Source organism: Mytilus trossulus, chromosome 2 (assembly GCF_036588685.1).
Source record: "Mytilus trossulus isolate FHL-02 chromosome 2, PNRI_Mtr1.1.1.hap1, whole genome shotgun sequence".
Lineage (NCBI taxonomy): Eukaryota > Metazoa > Mollusca > Bivalvia > Mytilida > Mytilidae > Mytilus > Mytilus trossulus.
The window spans coordinates 30,215,444-30,237,239 of NC_086374.1; the positions used below are offsets into that span (position 1 = coordinate 30,215,444).

The 21,796-nt window shown below is 30.2% G+C and overlaps 1 protein-coding gene across 3 annotated transcripts in view; it reads left to right on the plus strand.

The window, feature by feature from the left end:
- The window catches only part of LOC134706965 (ral guanine nucleotide dissociation stimulator-like 1), a 35,758-nt gene extending 19,107 nt beyond the window's left edge, over positions 1–16,651 (plus strand). For all 3 annotated transcript variants that reach the window (XM_063566364.1, XM_063566363.1, XM_063566365.1), the window contains exons 3-16: positions 1,821–2,026; positions 3,130–3,198; positions 5,658–5,842; positions 6,360–6,493; positions 6,846–7,067; positions 7,468–7,571; positions 8,058–8,142; positions 8,611–8,700; positions 9,142–9,383; positions 10,070–10,138; positions 11,051–11,165; positions 11,674–11,817; positions 12,227–12,338; positions 13,046–16,651. In XM_063566364.1, coding sequence (XP_063422434.1) covers positions 1,821–2,026; positions 3,130–3,198; positions 5,658–5,842; positions 6,360–6,493; positions 6,846–7,067; positions 7,468–7,571; positions 8,058–8,142; positions 8,611–8,700; positions 9,142–9,383; positions 10,070–10,138; positions 11,051–11,165; positions 11,674–11,817; positions 12,227–12,338; positions 13,046–13,191 — 1,923 coding nt within the window. In that variant the 3' untranslated portion in view covers positions 13,192–16,651. The remainder of the gene's footprint in view (positions 1–1,820; positions 2,027–3,129; positions 3,199–5,657; positions 5,843–6,359; positions 6,494–6,845; positions 7,068–7,467; positions 7,572–8,057; positions 8,143–8,610; positions 8,701–9,141; positions 9,384–10,069; positions 10,139–11,050; positions 11,166–11,673; positions 11,818–12,226; positions 12,339–13,045) is intronic.
- The last annotated feature ends 5,145 nt before the right edge of the window (positions 16,652–21,796 follow it).

The following is a 21,796-nucleotide window of genomic DNA, read 5'->3' on the forward strand; positions in this document are numbered from 1 at the left end:
GAAATTTAGAAATTTTTCTAGGCCTTGAACTAGTACTCATATTTTGTTAAGGGGCCAGCTGAGACCAGCCTCTGGGTGCAGGATTTTGTTGCTGTGTTGAAGACCCATTGGTTGCCTTCCACTGTTTTCTGCTCGTTGGTTGGGTTATTTTCTCACTTTGATACATTCCACATTTCTCTTCTCAATTTTTAACAATGAAAGACAATTTTAATAGCAAACACCACATAGGTGGAGATAGCCTGTGTTGGGCAATACCCTGACTTTTGTTTGTTCTATTTTTTCTCAAAATGGAGAACTGTAGCCTCTTGTGTTAATATGCAATTGTTTTATAACTACTTTTATGAAGTTTTAACAAGATGCCCATGGTTATTTTAAAAAGTGAACAAGTTGTTATTAAAATCTTGAGTTGCTCTACTAATTTGAACTTGAAATAATAAAGATCATAGATTTGTATTTACATAGTAAGATTTTTTTCTATTTATTGAAACGCATATCATGCATATAGTTTAAATAAAGAAAATGGTATTACAATCGCTAAAATTTATAAAATGATTATTAAGCCAGCAGTACTGTACATGATGATGTAGTGTGAAAAATAAAAATAAAAATTTCTAATTTAGATTTTGCTCTACATACAGCTATGAGATTGAATATTTGGTATTGTTTATTGTTAAGTGTGGTGTGAACTGGTACAAGCAATCAAAATAAAACTGAAAGTCATTATGTCTATACCATTAAAACATAGTCATTTTTAGCCTAAATTTTAACTGAGGTCTACTTTCCAATAACACCAATTTCTGTTTTTTGTGAATGATCTTATATTTAATAAAACTTACCAGTTTCGACTAACTTTTCTAGTCAGATTGATCTATGAAATGAACATAAGAACGAGGAGGGAAATCTTTTTTTTGACAGGTTATCCAGTTTACAAAAAAAACCAAAAAAAACCTCTTAGTTTTCAAATGCATGCTTGTATTAGATATGCATTGCAACTAAAACCTAGGTGCAGCCTTGGAGATCATTCAATGTTTCTGGGTACAGATCTTGTCTACGTGATAATTACATCATTTACATTCACTAATGCTGTCTTTTTTTCTGATTTTCCTGATAACCTCTTCACTAAATGCTTTAAATCATTCTTTTTATTCTTAAAATGTTTTACAGTTTCAAGCAGAAATCTGTATTTTTTATTTTCTAAATCAAAATAACTGTTGTGGTTGTTATCAAGATAATTCTATTCTTGCATCTAACCATGTCAGAGAAAATTAAAATAGAATAAACTGTTCATCTTCAATCTATTGTTTTTCATTACAAAAAGTATTCTGCTGTTTGGTTGGGATGTTGTCTCTTGGACACAATCCCCATTTTCATTCTCAATGTAACAGGTCCATTTGTATGATCCAGAATGTTACCTGTTCGTCTAAAATAAATTCAAGAAAACATACTGTCTTGTTTAGCTCATTATTGAAGGCTGTATGGGGAGCAATATAGTTACATTTAATCTACTTCATTGTACTTTATTTGGACTCCTTTAGACAGTTATCTCATTGTAAATCAAATGACATCTTCTGTTTAATATAGTCTATTGCATAAGTACTGTAAGCAAATGAATATATATATATGTATGTTAAAAGTAAAAAAGAGAAAGGGAACCCTAACTTGAATTTGATTCTTGTTGAATACAAAGATATTTTTGCTTGCTTATCAGATGGAGTGATTGTGAAAACAAAATGTACCGTAAATGGCAAGTACCTTGAACAATAATCTCATTAACTTGTATTTTGAAAAAAATAATTATTTTGTTAAATACTGTATTTCAGTTGGAAAATGAAAAAGGTAAAGAATTTTCACATCTCATGTGGGAGACACAGAAAATACGAGTGATCAAAGCAGGGAGATTAGAAAAACTAGTGGAAAGCTTGGTGACAGTCAAAGGAGAGCTGGACTCTACTTATGTGAATGTTTTCTTGGCTACTTTTCGCACATTTGCAACACCCAAACAGGTTTTGGATTTACTTATAGACAGGTTAGTCAACAAAACCATTTATTTCCCTGTGTATTATGTACATAACAATATAAAGGTCAGAATATCGTCATTTATTATTATATGTTTTACCACCAAAACCCCCCAGTATGAAACTTAAACTTTTTAACATCTAAGATTATGAATTGTTATAATGGGAGGCTTCTAAAAAGCATTTCAATTGTTACTGAGTAGGTAGACCCAAGTGTTTTTTTAAAGAGAAAAGAAAAGTTTTGTTTTTATACTTCCTATCTCCAACAAGTTCATGTATGTGGAGGATATTTTAGTGCATTGTTATGCCATTTTAATGAAAAATTCATTAGTTTTGGTTTAAAAGTATAAATCCTGGGCTATAATGTCCCACTAAAATGTCCCCTGGTAGTTCAAATTTTTTCGCTAAGATAATTCAAGCATACATCAACATTTTTAGTCAATTACACATTATTCAAAATAATTACTCATGACTGTGATGTTGTAATATTTAAAAAAAAACCCGACCAGTTCTTATAAACAGGATGATTCCATCTGTCATCATTTCAGTTTTAACGTTTTGTTGTTGTTTACTTAATGCCATTGCAACGGGCAAACCCATAGTAACAATATCAAGACAAACATTCAAAATAGAAAAAAATATTTCCTGTGTTTTGGCAACCTAATTGTTTCCATGATAACAAATAAATATACCAAAAGATGGTTTATTTATTTACATAATAATATAAACATCCAGAGAAGTTAACAATGTATCTACTCTCAAGCTGCACCTGTTTGTTATTGTGTAAGGGCATCAGAACATCTGGTAAACTAACTACATTTAATTACTATTGAAAGATGTTTTCATTATTTTGCTTATTTTCTTATATTTTATTCTTGTACTTATATCCCTGTTTAAAAGTTATCTCAACTTGAAAGATATTTTTAAATGATATAGAATCTATTATATTTTACTTAGATACTAGTACAACAAATATTTTTACATTATTAACTCATAATTTAGTAACTATGTCCCTGTGAATAATTAAAGAATTTGAATTTGAATTTCCTTCATACATTCATTAAACATTTGTATGTACAATCTGAAAATATAAATTCTAACCTGTGTTTTATAGATTTAAATGGTTGAGAAAAACTGGTACTGATAGCAAAGAAAAGAAGGAATTACATGATAGTCAGCAAAGGTATTTTTATTCACCACTTATAGGCATTATGATTTTTGGTCTGTCTGTCCTGCTTTAGGTGAAAGTTTTTGGTCAAGTTAGTTTTTGATGAAGTTGAAGTCTAATCAACTTGAAACTTATAAAGTACACATAATCCCTATGATATGATCTTTCTAATTTTAATGGCGAAGTTTTAACCCAAATTTCACAGTCAACAAATGGGCAGGTTAAATTTTTTGGTTAAGGTAGTTTTTGGAGTTATAAGCAAACGCCAATAGAAACATTTAGAATTTATAGATTTATGAATGGTATTATTTTGCTGTATATGATAAGGCATAATTTCAAGTATATGAAACAAAAGCGAAACTTCAATAAAGATTTATCATCTTTAAACAGTAGAAATTTCCTCATTTTGTACTTCAGGAAAGGAAGTAAACCTCTTTGTGAGGCCTTGACATATTAATCACTGATAGATATGAAGTAAACTTATTTGTGTGGCCTTGGAATATTAATCACTGACAAATACTGTGGATTCATATTTATTGGCTGGATACTATTTTCGTGGATTTTGTGGATACCTTGAAGCCATGAATTCCTATGTCTAACCAATTAGAAATTTTCTAAAGGAATGTTTGCAGACATGGCAAAACCAAGAAATCAAACACCCACAAAAATGCAAATTTTCCTCAACTCACGAAAATTGGTACCAAAAATAAAAGATTAATTAACAGTACCAGTAGTATTAAACATCAAAGTAGTAAACTTATTTGTGTGGCCTTGGTATATTTAATCACTGATAGATAGGAAATAAACTTATTTGGTTGGCCTTGGAATATTAATCACTGACATAAAGTATTAAAGAGCAGATGCTACATGTCTGTTAGTGATGATTCAATGTCTTACTCATTATAACTCATCACTACCTATTTCTATTGGCAATACCAGTACCATTTTACACTTCACAATTAATGATTAATTAATGAATCCTCTGAGATTTATGTACAAAGCTTGTGTTTACATAGGTATATAATGTAAGATGTTTATCACAGTTACTTTGTTGGTAAATATATAAACTCTTTCTATATTGAAGATCACTTCAAAAGTTCCAGAAAGGATGTTAAAAACATTTTCTATCCCTCATAAAACTGAAAAATAAAAATTAAAAAGAACATGCTTGAATATTGAGCCTTATGTGTTTTATGATGTAACATTAAAAAAACTCAAAGGGTTTGTTTCAATTTCCGCTTCATTAAACAACTAACTATCAGATGCCGGGATATATATGCTGTTTCCAATTCATATACTTTGTATACACCATTTAGATTGATTAAAGAAATTTGTTTTACATGATAATTAATCTCATGGTAGCACTTTTCTATGAGGTCTCTATTTCATCTAGCTTAACATATAAGCCATTTGTTTATAACTGAAATTACTGAATGTTTTTAAATGGCTATTTTGTGTGTGTGTGTATGATGAGAATTAAGATAACATTACATCTGATAGAAATACCATGTGTATAACCAACAATAATGTTACCTAGATAACAAAGATAACATTATCATCTCTTGGAGGATCTGATTGTTAGAGTTGTAAGACTTACAATTTATAACCTTCTTTAACAGTTTCTTCATTATTTATTTTTTATGCCCCTGCTTTAGCAGAGGGGGCATTTAGTTTTACCCTAATATGTCTGTCCGTCTGCAGTCCGTCCGCCCGTCCTTCCATCCATCCAAAAATACATCTGTACATCCCAAAATTGGTTTCAGTTCTCTAACTTAAGTTTTCTACAATCAAATGTTATAAAACTAAAACACACTGCTTATTACCACAAACAACAGATCAAGTTAGAATTTGGTTAGTTTAACTTTACTGTCAGAATTGTATGCTCCCCACCAAACCCTGATTGTCATTATAGAACAATTTTCCTGAAAAATTTAATTGGAAATTTTCATAAAATCCTTATGTCAAATACAATAAAATTGAGAAAGGAAATGGGGAATGTTTCAAAGCGAGAACAACCCGAGCATAGAGCAGACAACAGCAGAAGGCCACCAATGGGTCTTCAATGTAGCGAGAATTCTTGCACTCGTAGGTGTCCTTCAGCTGGCTCCTAAAAAATATGTATACTAGTACAATGATAATGGATGTCATACTAGACTCCAAATTATACACAAGAAACTAAAATTAAAAATCATACAAGTCTAACAAAGGCCAGAGGCTCCTGACTTAGGACAGGCGCAAAATTGCGGTGGGGTTAAACATGTTTATGAGGTCTCAACCCTCCCCTATACTGAGGGTTGAAAGTTTGTTTTTTTGTGAAATCTATCCAATTGCAATTTTATAAATAAAAGAAACATCTAAATAGAAAAATAAAAAAATTACACAATGGTCTACAGTATTTTTTTATAGGACCATATATTTACTCATATTGACACAAAGCGTAATATAATACATGAACATAAGTATTTTTATTCCAGAACAATCAAATCTGTGATATCAGTATGGTTGGATACATATCCTGATGATTTTCGAGAAGATCCAGACTATCAATGCTTACATACTCTTATGAAATTCTCAGAACGTCACCTACCTGACAGTGACTTGTCATCACGAGCCAAACACAAATTAGAAAAATTCCAAAAGGAGTCTCTAAATAGATCAGGTATTTATTAACTGACATTAGTAGTCTCATTAGGAATTGAAGACTGGGGGCAAAAAGATGTGATAACAACTGCAGGTCTGATACATTAAGACCATATTCATACTTGCAAAATATATAGATATATAGATAGATTACAATAATAAAAAACTCACAATAATTTCTGAACTTACATGTACAGTATTTCCTCTATCAAACATATGAATGTGCTTGATCTTGTCTAGTCCAGTTGAAAGAAGTGAGGTGAAAATACCTAAAGGAATATCAACAATAGCACTGTTGGAACCTTAAAACATAGCATACAGGTATCCCTGTGCTGATGATAATGATTCTTAGAGAAAATTGGAGTTTTATTGTGACTTTGGAAACAGATGTAAAATTTAAGCTAACAAACATCTTATTATTCATCCTATTGACGATTCAGCTGTATTTATTATACATGTATGTGCATGCCAATTTATATATTGTATTACTTCAAAATAAATATGTTAAGTTAATTTGTAACATTGTGTATTTTCAGATGGTGGTATAGAATTCCGGTTCTCTTTATGTGATGAGGTAGATCACATGATGGATATGGATTATGTTAAGCCATTACAGTTAATGGATATCTCCAATCAGAGGCTAGCAGAACAGTTGACATATAAAGATGCAGTAAGTATTAGGCAGTTTTGTAGGTTAGATTAGGGTTCATAACAGACCCAAATATCACAAATAAACAGCTAAGTCTCAAACATGAGAACTAGTCTGCAGACTATCTATTCTTGGAAACTTTTTAAAAATCAGAACTGTTCACCATGAATCTATTTTTAAAAGCAATTAAACAAATATTTTAATAGTTCTCTGTCACATTTTAAGCAGTTTTAAAGACTCAATTGAAAATTACAAAATTATGAAAATCACTGCCAAAGTTTGTAAAGTTAGAAGAATAAGATTGATAAAACAATTTTAAACAGTGAAAATTAATGGATTATACTTGTTATAGATTTTTTATCTCTTATTTCAGCAATTGTTCAAAATGGTTGTACCTCATCAATGTCTAGGTGCGGTGTGGGCTCGGAGAGACAGGAAGCATGGTAGAGGAGGTAATGTGGCTTCAAGTGTATTGGCAACAATAGAACAGTTCAACAGAGTCTCTTTACGGGTTATTGCTACAATTCTGAAAAATCCTGAACTCAGAGCATCACAGCGTGCTAGGATTATACAGAAGTGGATAGAGACTGCTCAAGTAAGTAATTCAGTATTAAATAAAATTCCTAGTTTGGTATTGCAGAAAGGTGATACCCATCTACTATAAAACATAACATTCATATCCTATTTTCTTAGTCATATACTACCAGCTTTTTAGTTGTGATCTTTTTTAATTTAACATCCACATTTTTCAAGAACCATGGAACTGACTTTATATTTGAACAATTATTTCTTCACACTTGTTCCCAACTGGGCTAATTCATTTGCTTTGATAGAAAGAGTTTTAAGAAAATATGAAAGATTCAGAAATATTTGTAGAATATATTTTACACCCCATAAGAACTGTTTTGTTACTGTAAAGAACAAGTATTTTTTTTTGCACTTGCAAGGGTATAAATTCTTAATTGTGACTGAATTGAAGTGTATTCTTTTGACAGGAGTTGAGAAATTTGAAGAACTTTTCTTCTCTAAAGGCTATAATCTCAGGACTTCAGGCTCACTCTATATACAGGTTAAGGAGATGCTGGTCGTCTCTTCCCAAGTAAGCTATTAGTAATTACAAAATGTACATGCACATATAAACGTATTACGTTACATATATTATTGATTAAAAAAGAGGGGCGAAAGATACCAGAAGGACATTCAAACTCATAGATCAAAAACAAACTGACAATGCCATGACTAAAAACAAAAAGACAAATAGACAAATGATAGTACACAAGACACAACATAGAAACTAATAACTAAGCAACACGAACCCCACCAAAAACTGGTATCCTTGATATTCTTTGATTTTGAACTGTCAATACTGTTAAAGCTATATACATGTCAGTACCAAACTTACATTATAAACAAGAGTTTCTATAAACATAATCATGATATTATTGATAGAAATCTTTCATTGATATGTCCTCTTCTCATTTTAATCATCTTCACATATTTGGTTTATGAACTTTATAAATGATTGAATTTATATAGTGCACTTTTATTTTACCAACAAGCTTATTTAATCATTCCTGTTTTTCAGAGAGAGTATAGAATTATTCCAGAGGCTTGCAGAAATTTTCTCTAGTGAAAATAATCAGATAGCCTCCAGAGAATTATTAATGAAAGTAAGTAGTCAAATTAAAGTCAGGGTTATTGCATTTCAGAAAAGGTCAAAGTTTGTCTCATATTTTTACAGGTTATGTGAAAGAATAGATTATTATAACTTTTTTTTCCAGAAATTCAAGCATTGTATCAGCACATTCAATGGAAAAAAAAGTAAAAATCACAAAAATACTGACCTCCGAGAAAATTCAATAGAAAAGTCCCTCATCACATGGCAAAATCAAATGATCAAACGAATAGACAAGAACCGTCATATTCTTGACTTGGTACGGGTATTTTATAATGTAGAAAATGATGTTAAAACAAACTTTCCCTTAAAAAGATCATTTCAATTAAGTTGTTTTGAAGACACTCTGGATTTGGTTTTGCCTTTTATGAGTGATGTTGAGGTGAGGCATTTTAATGTTATTCTACTATGGGCATGCAGTAATTATCTTATTTTTCAATTACTTTTGGTCCACCATTTTTAGGAAGCAACAGCCAAGTTCCCTGAAGTAGATATCAGTAGTAAAACAACAAGGAGAAGGAATATGCAGAAAAGACAATCATGGATTGACAATGTAAGATTTCACAAAGTCATGTAGAATCAGATTAAGTAGTTACACTTGTATTCTTTAAAAAAGATCTATTGTAGAATATGTTATAACACTAATTGATGTTTTATAGAAATTTAAACCTTTATCAACTTCAACAAAGACTTAAAAGTTGCAAACAGCAAAATTGTAAAATTTGAATAATATTTTTGAAAGATAAAAAAATCAGTAATACACTGATACTGATGTCTTGAGCAATTTTAAGTTTGAAGCACCATTGTAGTATAAAACAAGGTCTAAAAAGCTGTTGAGCTTTCAGCAACATGACACAGGTATACATTCCTTTTCAGTCGGATTACAAATACAATTTTAAATATAATCATTGTAACTCCTAAATTGGTTCCATATAATTTATTTGTTTTGTCATCTTCTTGAAGTTACTGTAAAGGAATTACTTGATTTTTCCAGGGAATTGTGCAAGGAACGGTCCCTTACTTAGGAACATTTTTAACTGACTTAACAATGATAGATAGTGCTATATCAGACAGAACTGAAGATGGATTAATTAATTTTGATAAACGAAGAAAAGAATTTGAAGTTCTTGCCCAAATCAGACTTTTACAATCTGCTGCTCAGATTTATAATTTCACGGAAGATAAACAAGTGTGGATCTGGTTTGATGCCGTCCGAGTTTATGATGAAACTGAAAGGTAAATAACAATATCCTAGTGGAAAAATATATAGAATATGTTTTCCATTAGCCTTATTATTCGTGTTTCATACAAGGGGTGATTGAGATTAAAAAGAAAAAAAAACATACATTTGAAAATACTAGGCCATGACTTACCCACTAGTTGTAATAACATGGTAATTAAGGACCAGTAATCTTTAGGGCTGAAAAACACAGATCACATGTATCCACAAAAAAAGAACTATTAAAATTATGTTTGTCCTAACATATTATATAACTAACTTGAATATTTAGTTTGTTGAAACCTGCACTCTTTGTTTCTTCCACCAATAAAAACTAATGGTAACAATATATCACCATACTGTTGAACATGTTGAAAGTGGTGTTAAACACCAATCAAACAATCAATCAATCAATCCTATACTTAAACTTTGTTGAAATGCATACTTCTTTTCTGTTTTTGGCTTATATTATGTGTGAATGACCAGGCTTTGTAAGAAAAGATTGACAAACAGAGTTTAGTTTTGTTCCGCTATTAATATGTCTGTTTGTCAACTTGAAGCAATAAACATAATATTCAGGCCAAAATATGACATTTACCATACTTTCTTTTTCTCTTTTGTTCATATACCATAATAGAAATGATCATTACGATGTATTAAACAGCTGTTGACATTTCAGTGATTCTATTATTTTCTTTTTTAGTCATGATTTATCTTGTTCTATTGAACCACCAAAAGATGGAGCCACTAGGCTTAAAAAGAAATCATCCAGGTAAGTTTGATCTGTAATGATTGTAATTACTGAAATATGAAAAGGAAAAGAAAATACTAGTTTGGTGTTAAAAAAAACTAGTATGAAAAGAAAGACTGAAGGTTTAACATTCTAGGATAAGTAGGGAACATCTTTTCTAAATTGCTAGGCATTATCTCTCCCACAATTGTTAGTTTTGCTGGTTTGGACAAAACTTGCTTATAGTATGGTAGATAGATTGATTGGAATAGTGGGTATCTAATTTGTGTGATCAATTCCTCCTACAGTTTTCAACCCAGATCCCAGATACTACACAGTAAGACTGCATATCTGTTGAAGTTGTACACCTTTGATCATGGAATTGTTTAAGGATGATTTTTCTCATTTTCCCAGACTTAAGAACTTTAGTCTTTTCAGCAATGGAAGAGAAATTCTGTGTAGAAATCATATCCTACAGTTTTCAACTCCAGATCCCTAAATTTTACAGGAAGATTGCACATATGAAAAAAGTTCATCTGCTATTATGGAAATGTTTGAGGAATTGAAAACTTAGTCTTTTTCTGCTTAAAAAAAGTTTAAAACCTTCACAGAAATAGCGTACAACTATTGTAGAAGCTGTGCACTTGCCATAATGGAATTGCTTGAAGATTTTTTTGTATTTTCCCAGACTAAGAAACTAAGTGATTTTCCAGCAATATTTACAATTTTTTTTTATATTAACACCTAAAGTTTTCAAATCAAACCTCAAACATCACAAACACTTACATATATTTAAATTTATTTAAAGCCTAAAGACGACCTAGAAATGTGACAGGTGTGAAGGCGTCCATGATTTTTTTTTATCTAAATGTTGTATCATAATTTTTTTTTCTTTGATAGATTGATACTTTGATATGTAAGTGACATATATAAGTGCATATTTTACATTTACAGTCTAAGTCGTCCTCCAAAATTAGATGGATCCAAACTAGCTATGTTTTCTTGTGGACTTGATGATCGCTCCAGTATCTGTAGTTCATTAGATTCTCCTGTCTCACCTACTCCTGGCGTAAGTTTATTAAAAAAGTGTGAATTTTATTCAAGCTAATTATTTACCACTTTCAATATAGAGAGTCTTTATGTATTATTAAAAATTGTTTGCCAAACTGTTTTATCTTTTGACTAAAACATCGATATTTTTTGTCTCAGTGTTTATGCTTAACTTGTCATGTATGCTTTATTACATCTTATTTTAAATCTTATAGGAAGCATCCCTTTCATTGTATAGTATATACATCCATACATTTATTGATGTTATATGTTTGTTATTGACAGTATATTTGTTATTGGTTTCATGCAGAATAAAAAAGAAAAGACAAGCAAAGCAGGAAAAATATAAATAATTTATGAAACTTGACCAAACAAGGATTACCCTTTGAATGAAAATATTTGAAATCAAATTTTGAAAGTGTTTTAATATGAAACATAAAGGTTATGGTTGAAATTTAAAGAAATAACTTGTTGAATTGCCTTAATTTTTAAGTCCTCATTTCATCTTTAAACTGATATATTTTCAGATGTCTCACTCATCATCAACATCATCTTTAGTATCATACGACAGTGACCCACCAACTCCATTTAAATCTTCTGACTCGTGTGTGATACGTGTCAGTTTAGAATCGGGAATTTATACCAATACTCATGTTTATAAAAGTATTATGGTAAGTACTCATACAACAGATTATTGTTCAGGTTGAAATATGTCAGAAGGACAGCCGTTTATATAAACACAAAGTTGCATAAAAAAAATATTTTGAAGATGTTTTATTAAAACTTTTTGTAGTTAGGATGCGCACATTCATAAGCATAAAACAGAATTAATATGTGCACTTAAATTGGCTCGTAATTTTTGAAGCATCCAAATGTTTTTGCACTTTCATTATTGATTAGACATGTTTTGTTCCTTAGATAGTGTCACAAAAACTTAAAACTGATAAGTATGATAACATTTGAGGCATTAAGAAAAGATCTGATGTTTAACAAAAAAAAAATTGTTATGAATACAATGTATAAGGAAATTGTTAAAGTGATTTGAATACTAACATACATGTTTTGTCTTTTATTTTACAGTTACAAAATACAGACCATACCAATACTGTGATAGATAAAGTGCTAGACAAATATGGAATAATTCATGGTAGACATGATGAATTCTGTTTATTACAACAATTATCTGATGGAGGTAAGCTCAGACAAAAAATTTAGTACTCTGGAAGACAACACTATATCACCTTTGACATTGCATTAGTTTCTTTGGTATGATTTAGTATTTGAATTTATAACTAGTTTATACCCATTTAGTCATTTAGAAAATTGGATGATTCTTAATAAAAGGAGAAGGTATGCAATTTTTGGGCTCTGAATTTGAAGAAAAGTTAGTCATAACAAAATGAAGTTTTGCTACAGGATGACCAATAAGAAGATGTCAGTGTGGGTAAAATACCTTTTTAGGAAAACTGGGCTCATATCTAATTCTAAAAAACAAAATCTAACTGAGTTTAGGTCAAATGTGTCAATTTCTATATATGTTTATCACATCATAGTTACAGCTTCTCTACCATTTCTTTATTGAAGCATCTAATCAATGAAATGAACAAAAATTTTGAAATAAAAGAAGAATTTGACTGTTTTTTCAATAACAAGAGCAAGAAAAAGGCTCATTTCATATATCCACCCTTTCATAGGGCATTGTTTGTAAAATTGAGATTGATCTGGAAATAATATTTAATCTTTTGCAATTTGAAAGTCTACTTTTGTCCAAATTCATTACTGAAAGAATATCTAAATCCAATATTTTGTAATGTGCTATGCATACTTATCAATATACCTAAGGTTATCCAATAGTTACTTTTTTACAACACAGAGTAATGTTTATTTTTTATTTTGCAGAATTCCTCATCCCAGATAAAGCAAATGTGTTTTATGCAATGAACAATACAGAAAGTGAACTTAAATTTATTGCAAGGTCTAAAGAAGATCAACAAACTAGGTCATTACATCGTAAAAGAGGAAGACGGAAATTCAGAATTACTTGATAGTCGCCATTAAACAGTGACTTATATTCTAGATATAATTCTCATCACAAATGAAGAAAATGGATGCTGTACCTTCCCAGAATGCTCTATTCCTAAAGAACTGGAGATGATACCCTCTTCTGGGTATTTTTTCTATGAGGTGTCTAGAAACAGACAAACTAAAAGAAATATGTAAGGATATGAAGGTGTTTTGTAGATCCATACATAGATCTCATTAATTTCTGTCATTTAGTTGGAAACCAGTGGAAATACAGTTCATGTACACCAACTCTTTCAAGATCATCTTTTATAAACCATTGTGTACAATTTAATGCGTTTATGTTGACATATAGGGCTTTTTGTTGCATACACAGAAACAATTTAAAATGAACTATTAATTATTTAAAATACATGAAAATGGAGTGACTGCTAACAATAATGATGAGCTGAATATGGTTTTTGATATCTTTTTTTTGAGAATATACGTTAAATGTTTCAAAAATATAATAGGTGTATAGTTTATTAAAATATGAAAATTATTTTCTACTTTTTGACTGAAAATTGTTAATTCTTTATTTAGGACCAATCTTTCTTAATATTCTTGTGATCAAATCTTTATCAAAGTTGTCCAAAACCTAAAACTTAAATAAGCAATTTGAACAAGGATCAACATTTGATTGGACTGAACACAACAGACGGCAAGTGTAAAATTAATATCAGCAAATCAATATAAATGTATGAGTTACTTCCCTTGTAAGTCATTCCAGATAAAATTTAGTATAAAAAAATTCACAGATAACAAATACTGACAGATTTGTATCCCCTAGTTATGCATCAGCTATGGCAGAAGATGTTTGGATGTTGTAAATAAATTCTATAGATGATCTCAATAAAAGTCATACTTAAAAACTTTTATATCAAATCTGATGAAATTCTCATTTGGTGTGTGGGTTTTCCTCATTGTTGAAGATTATTTAGTGACCTTGACCTGTTATGTTAAGTTCTCAATACATTGTTGAATAGCTGTCTCATCTCTTATCAGTTTTTGTCTCACCTGTGTCAAAAGTCGCAGATGAAAACGGTTTCTATTATTAAAGTATGTGTGCTGATTGGCCTACTTCAGGTTCATAAAACTGTGGTCATTCTACTTAAATTTAGTGCAATATGATATATATGTGGTGCTGTTTTATTTTTGTTACTAGGTAACAGTTATGAAACTTTGGTGATAATATGTGTATCTGTGTATAGTTTCAGCTTATGAATGGTTGACATATTTATCATACTTTTGTCTCTGTCATGTAAAAATCTGTTTACACAACAGAAAAACTGTAATATTAATATTATCTGATAAAAAGGCTTATGTTAATAGATTGTCAATTATTTTAAACTATATATGTTCTTAATAAAAGTATTGACTTTTTATTTAACATTGGGTAAAGCAACTAAAGACATTTTATCTTGACATTATAGTGATAATCCTTATTCAGTGATATAATAACCTTCATACAGGGTAATATAGATTTATCATACTCTCCATAACAAAAAATCAAAATTATAATTTAAGTTATGTCTTTATCTTGGTTTTGATATCTTTGCTCATTAAACTTAATTTTGTACAGATCACACACTTAAAATATCATTGTTTTATTAAAAGTTAATTGCAATATTGTATCATGTATAATCCATAGTGATTAACCTTATTTTAGAAACTCGAGCCTCTTTTTATACTGCCTGACTTGCCATTTTTGTGGTTGTGATATTTATATAGTTGTCCCGAATTTTTGTAATTTTTACTATTTTTAGATATGATGTAACATATGAAATGATTTGCTTTCTATCTAGTCATTTAGTTTTTATATATTATTTTACAATCAATCATCATTTTATCATGTTACTTAAGATGACTTGCAGGGTTGAACATTTTGAACTAAAAAAGGGGTGTCTGTATATTTTCAGGTGACATAATTAACAACTAGATAATGAAAGTTCTGCTAAATATTTTAATTTGTTTTGTTTATGATGATGTCATATTTACAGAATTTTATCTCGGAACTTTAAATCTGTAATATAACAAAAGTACATTGTATTCCGTGGGAGTTTTTAAAGGTAAAAGACAACATGTTTGTTTTTGGCAGTATTTTGTTATTTGCTCTGCATTTAGAATTTAGTTAAGAGATGTGTTTAACTTTTCCAAACATTGGAAAGTAATTTTCCTGTAAATATGAGGCATTATTTTAGGGAAATACACATTCAGAAACAGTTTTTAAAGTTTTCTCCAAAATAAGCATGGTATTTAAAAAAAAAATGTAACAATACTGCTGACATGTAATTTTAGTTTTTTTTTTTTTTTCGCTTTGATCAAGGCATTTTTGAATAAAACCAATTTTGACAATTCATAACTATAAATACAGTTTTTGAAAAATTTTCAAGGTAAAAGAAAATGTCTACAAAATTACAACACTACATAAGTAGCTGACTTTGAAGCAATTTCTTGTTATAATGTATCTTATTATAAAAATTGTGAATTATCCGAAAACCAAGTAATACTATAAAATATATTGTTAAGGCAGCAATTGTATTAATTTGTGTTATTTGTAACGTTTTCCCAAGTATGCATACAACATTTCTGTGGTATAAGTGATCGTTTGTTTCATTTAGCATATTGTAATATAGATAATAATTAATAAAAGATGATTATACCTTTCTGTAAAAGAATATCCAATAGGCATTGTAGTTTATTTAAGCATATCAAATAGCATTATTTCTAGTTCTTTTGATAATTGTCTTGTGATACTTAAAATTGTTTCCTTATATTTCAATATACCTTGAAGTAAAAGAACATTTAGTTTTATAGTTGTTTTACAGGAAACTGTATGTTGTTAAAATCAAGATGGATCATGTGATGCTACTTTAGTCAGGTGAACTATTCTTATGTTTATGTTAATCCCTGGGAGGCAGATTTGATAAATGTCACTCTTCAAAACAGCGCATGAAGCAATCTAAAAAGAATGTACAATTTAAGAAAACTATCATAGTGATTAAAATAATTGAATAAGTTTGGTTTATATTATACAGAAATAACCTAAAAATGTATTTTAACATACTATTTGGTATGTAATTGATATGCATAAATACTAGTGATTTTACAAGTAAATGTTGTTGTTTTTCAATCTGATCTTGAAGCTTATAAATTTGAAGGAGTTTTTATATTTAAATTTTTAGTATTTTTTTTTTGCATTTGCATTTGCAAAAGATCAGCATGAAAAGTGTCTAAAAATATCATTGCATTTTTTTTCATCTATCCTATTGTTTCTATGATAATGTAGTTATCCTTAAATTTCCTGTTCTAATACTCTCTGTGATGTCTGAGAATAACAGTGTAGACAAGGTAGGATTTAGATTGTTTATATATGTTACATTGTTTTGTGTATTGTCATATAAATGTTATGTAAAAACAAGCAAATAAAAAATCATTATTGAAGCTTTGTTGATTATAAATTCTGATATTTCCTGATTCAAACGCTTGTCATATTTGCAACCCAAAATTAAGCATAGAAATTGATAGCTGTGTGTTCCTTAAACCTTTGATTAAGCATAATATTCAGACATAACCTCCGGGTGCGGGAATTTCTCGCTACATTGAAGACCTGTTGGTGACCTTCTGCTGTTGTTTTTTTTATTTGGTTGGGTTGTTGTCTCTTTGACACATTCCCCATTTCCATTCTCAATTTTATAAATATTTCATGCATATCTTGGAAATGAATAGAATTACAACCAATCCAATAGGTTTATTGGAATGGATACCGGTAGCAAGAAATTGAACTGCCATATAAGGGAATGTTGGATAGTGGCAGAATTTGCATTGCATCAGACAACCTGCCTTCCCCTTGAGAGTTGTGGTAAGGGTTCTTCTATAAGTTGAAATATTCCTTTCTTAAGTCATCAGATCTTATCTGACAAAAGCTGCATGACTATAAGGGATGGCAATAAATACTTCCTCTGAAAATCTGGAACTTGAATGCAAATATCATCTTGAATACTCAAATGAAATGTTTTAAGACATGTGCTCATCTGCAATATAACCACCTGAGTTTATTTCTAATTGACTTCCATGTAATATAAATATCCAAACACAACAGATATGCAGCACCAATTGAAAAATTATTTACTATTCTCATTACATGATGTCTATCAAAGTCTGTTAACTTTTACAAAAAATTTGCCACTTAAATATTTGGGTCAAATGGAATCAAACTTTATCACAACCGTTCTTTGTATTTAGTTTTTAAAATGCTGTTGATCCTGACTGCCAAACAAGACTGGTATAATAAGAAAAATAAGCTATGGGTAAATTGCAAGTTTTGACTCATTTTGAAAACTGTAACTGAGAAAATCAGACCCAGTAATAATACTGCCCATTTTTTTTTACAAAAATGCAAGATTTTTAGCTCACCTGGCATAGCCATGTGAGCTTATGCCATCACTTGGCGTCCGTCGTCGTCGTCGTAAACTATTTCAAGAATCTTCTCCTCTGAAACTACTAGGCCAAATACTTCCAAACTTTAACTGAATGTTCCTCAGGGTATCTAGTTTATAAATTTTATTCGAAGTTTTGATCTATCAACAAACATGGTCGCCATTGCTAAAAATAGAACATAGGGGTCAAATGCAGTTTTTGGCTTATATCTCAAAAACGAAAGCATTTAGAGCAAATTTGACATGGGGTAAAAATGTTCATTAGGTCAAGATCTATCAGCCCTGAAATTTTCAGATGAATCAAGCAACCCATTGTTGGGTTGCTGCCACTTAATTGGTAATTTTAAGGAAATTTTGCAGTTTTTGGTCATTATCTTGAATATTACTATAGATAAAGATAAACTGTAAACAGCAAAAATGATCAGCAAAGTAAGATCTACAAATAAGTTAATATGACCAAAATTATCAATTGACCCCTTAAGGGGTTATTGTCCTTTAATGACAATTTTTCACAATTTGTTCATCATATTTGCTAACTTTAAAAAATCTTCTCCCCTAAAACTACTCAACCAAATTCAACCAAACTTCAACTGAATGATCAGTAGGGTGTATAAAATAAAGTTTGTGTTTTTATTTTCTATTTTGTCAAAAACATGGCCATCATGGCTAAAAATAGAACACAGGGTAAAATGCAGTTTTTGGCTTATATCTCAAAAACTCCAGCATTTAGAGCAAATAAGACAAGAAGTTAAAGTATTTATTAGGTCAAGGTCTACCTGTCCTGAAATTTTCAGCTGAAGTTGGTTACTGGTTTTTCAGGTATAATGCCCCTGAATTGATGATTTTAAAGAAATTTTGCAGTTTTGGGTTATTATCTTGAATATTATTATAGATACAGATAAACTTAATAGCAAAAATGTTAAGCAAAGTAAGATCTACAAATAAGTCAATTGACCAAAATTGTCAATTGACCCCTTAATGGGTTATTGCCCTTAAAAGACTTTTTTCACAATTTGTTCATCATGTTGACTTACTTTAAAAAATCTTCTCCTTTGAAACTGCTGTATCAATTTCAGCCAAACTTAGGCTAAATGAGTTTCAGAATATCTAGTATAAATTTTATATTTTATTTCCTTGTATGTCAAGAAACATAGCTCCTATGGCTAAAATAGAACATAGGAGAAAATGATTTTTTTTTTTTTGCTTTTGAAGAAAATAAGACGATTCAAAGAACATTTAAATAAATTGAAAAGCCAAAATAATCATTGATGAGAGATTTAACCAAAAAAATTCAGGTGAGCGATTCAGGCTCTTGAGAGCCTCTTGTTATTATAGCAAGTTTATTCCTTATAGGAGATATTGTTCTTTGAGTACTATTTTTGGAAAGTTTGCTATACATGTAGATTGCTATAGAAATAAAGTTTCTAGATAATGTAGTACTGGTGTTTGAAAACTAATATTAGAAAGATGCTTTTGAAATTTTGAGCTCTTGTATTTCAATAGCATACAGCTTGAATTAAAATGTACTGAATTTTCATCGATAAATCAAATAAGTACATTTTAATTCAATACACTCAAGTAAGAGTTATTCTTTACTTGCTTTTTCACAATAATTCTTGTGTGGTATTCTTTGAATTTCTTGGCAGTTATGGTTCTCTTGGACATGCTTTTTAGAGGAATTAGTCTGGTTCAATAGCCTGAATCAGCCCCTCAACTACTTTTTACATAAATAATAACTTTGGCTTCAAAGCCTTGTTCGTCCTTGTCTGGAGATCTTCTTGTAGTTCCAGTTTGGCAAGCATTTTGGAGACTTATCCATCCTCTCTTCACTTGTAATCTCTGGTGATAAATTTTGCTGCTTGACATGTTTATTTTTGTTACTGGGTAGGGGTCCCATACTATGGCTCCATATTGAATTATGAGATCAATTCTTAAAAGTCTAGTTCATTATCCAATCTGACACAAATTTCAATAACTGGAATGCCACTCAAGTTGAATATATGGTGACCCACTATAACAGCATAATTACTTGGAATTGTGTTTAATACCATGATGGTTCAATGGCATAAACTTAACTGGAGACAGAAATTTGACATGAAAAATTGTGGATTAGTGTAAAATAAAAAAAAATAGCTTACTATGATATATGGTTAAAGAATGTTATATAATATCAATATGGCAGAGAAGTGGTTTCAAGTTTAATATAAAGGGACATGACTGACATGAAATAAAAAATCAAAGGATTATCCCTATTTGTCTAATGTTCAAGGTGGAATAAAACAAGTATAACAATATCAATCTACAGAAATAGAATTTTCTTCAAGTAACAGAAATAACTATGTCACTAGTAACTTATTTAATGAGTATGTGGGTAATTAGTCCTATAACACATGACCGTGGGAGCATTATTTACTATTTCTATTCACTGTTCTGTTTTTTTCTAGTATCAAAGAAAATAATTACACATTTATTTACTTACTAGAATACTTCAGATCAATCAGGCAGTCTTTATTTAGTATTTACAAAAGAACAGCGAGTAGTCATTGGATATTGTAGATCATTAAATAGTCTTTACATATTTATTAGTACAAAAAAACCAGCCAGTAATCATAGGATATTGTAGATAATTCCAGTATTCTTGACCTATTTATTTGTACAAAAAAAAACCAATCAGTATAGTCATTGGATACTGACTGTAGATAATTCAGGCAGTCTTGACCTATTTATTTGTAAAAAAAATAACAGCCAGTAGTCATTGGATACTGTAGATCATTCAGGTAGTCTTGATTCTTGACCTGTTCATTTGTATTAAAAAAAATCGGTCTCACTAATTAGCGACAACAAGAATTTTAGCGACAACAAGCGTCAACAAGCGACAAGAAGCGACAACAAGAATTATTTTAGCGACAACAAGCGACAAGAAACTATTTAGCGACAAGAAAACATATTTTTTTTAATTAAAATTAATTATTGCAATAAATATTGAAAGAATATGCAAAACAAAATAATTTTAGCGACAAGAAAGTTAAAATTGATAGAAAAAAATGAAACATTATTTACATAATATTTTATCACTCTATTATGTATAACATTCGTTTATTCATACTTTGACTTTGATACATATTCTTCATATTTAAAAATATAAAAAAAGAAGCTCAATCTCTTTCTTCTTCACAAATGTTTAATTTCTTCACTACCAATATACTAATATAAACTTCACAATCACTTTCTTCCTCACAAATGTTTCATTTCTTCGTCTATCTATATAATAAAACATTTTAATTGGACATATCTGCTCGTATATTCAAAAAAAAAACATTACATACAAATTTCTTTATCTAATAAAAAAAAAAATGTTTTCTTGTCGCTAAATAGTCTTTTTGTCGCTTGTTGTCGCTAAAATAATTCTTGTTGTCGCTTCTTGTCGCTTGTTGACGCTTGTTGTCGCTTCTTGACGCTTGTTGTCGCTAATTAGTGAGACCCAAAAAAATCAGTCAGTTGTCATCTTCACTTCACGCACACATACACGAATATCAATTACCCATATGCTTACGAGGCATGTTGCAATGTTAAACTTATTACGGTATGTGAAAATCAAGACTTGCATAAAAAATATCCCAATATTAGAGGCAGTGGCGTCATTTTTCCTCAGAGCTTTCATCTCTTTGATTATTGTATGTCAGATAATCCTTCTATAAAAGAGGGACGAAAGATATCAAAGGGACAGTCAATCTCATAAATCTAAAACAAACTGACAACGCCATGGCTAAAAATGAAAAAGACAAACAGACAAACAATATTACACATGACACAACATAGAAAACTAAAGAATAAACAACACGAACCCCACCAAAAACTAGGGCTGATCTCAGGTGCTCCGGAAGGGTAAACAGATCCTGCTCCACATGTGGCACCCGTCGTGTTGCTTATGTGATAACAAATCCGGCAAATAGTCTAATTCGGTAGGTCACATACATGAAAGGGAAGGGGATTGTAGTTACGACGTAAGGATTCCCGATATCATTTGTGAAACGGTTATTCCATACCGGTCAACCAACTCGTGATGGCGTCCGTAAAATTTACGAAGGGATGATTTCAACTTCACCATTTGGAACTCTTGGTTTAATTGCTTCCTTGTGAGCAGCAACCC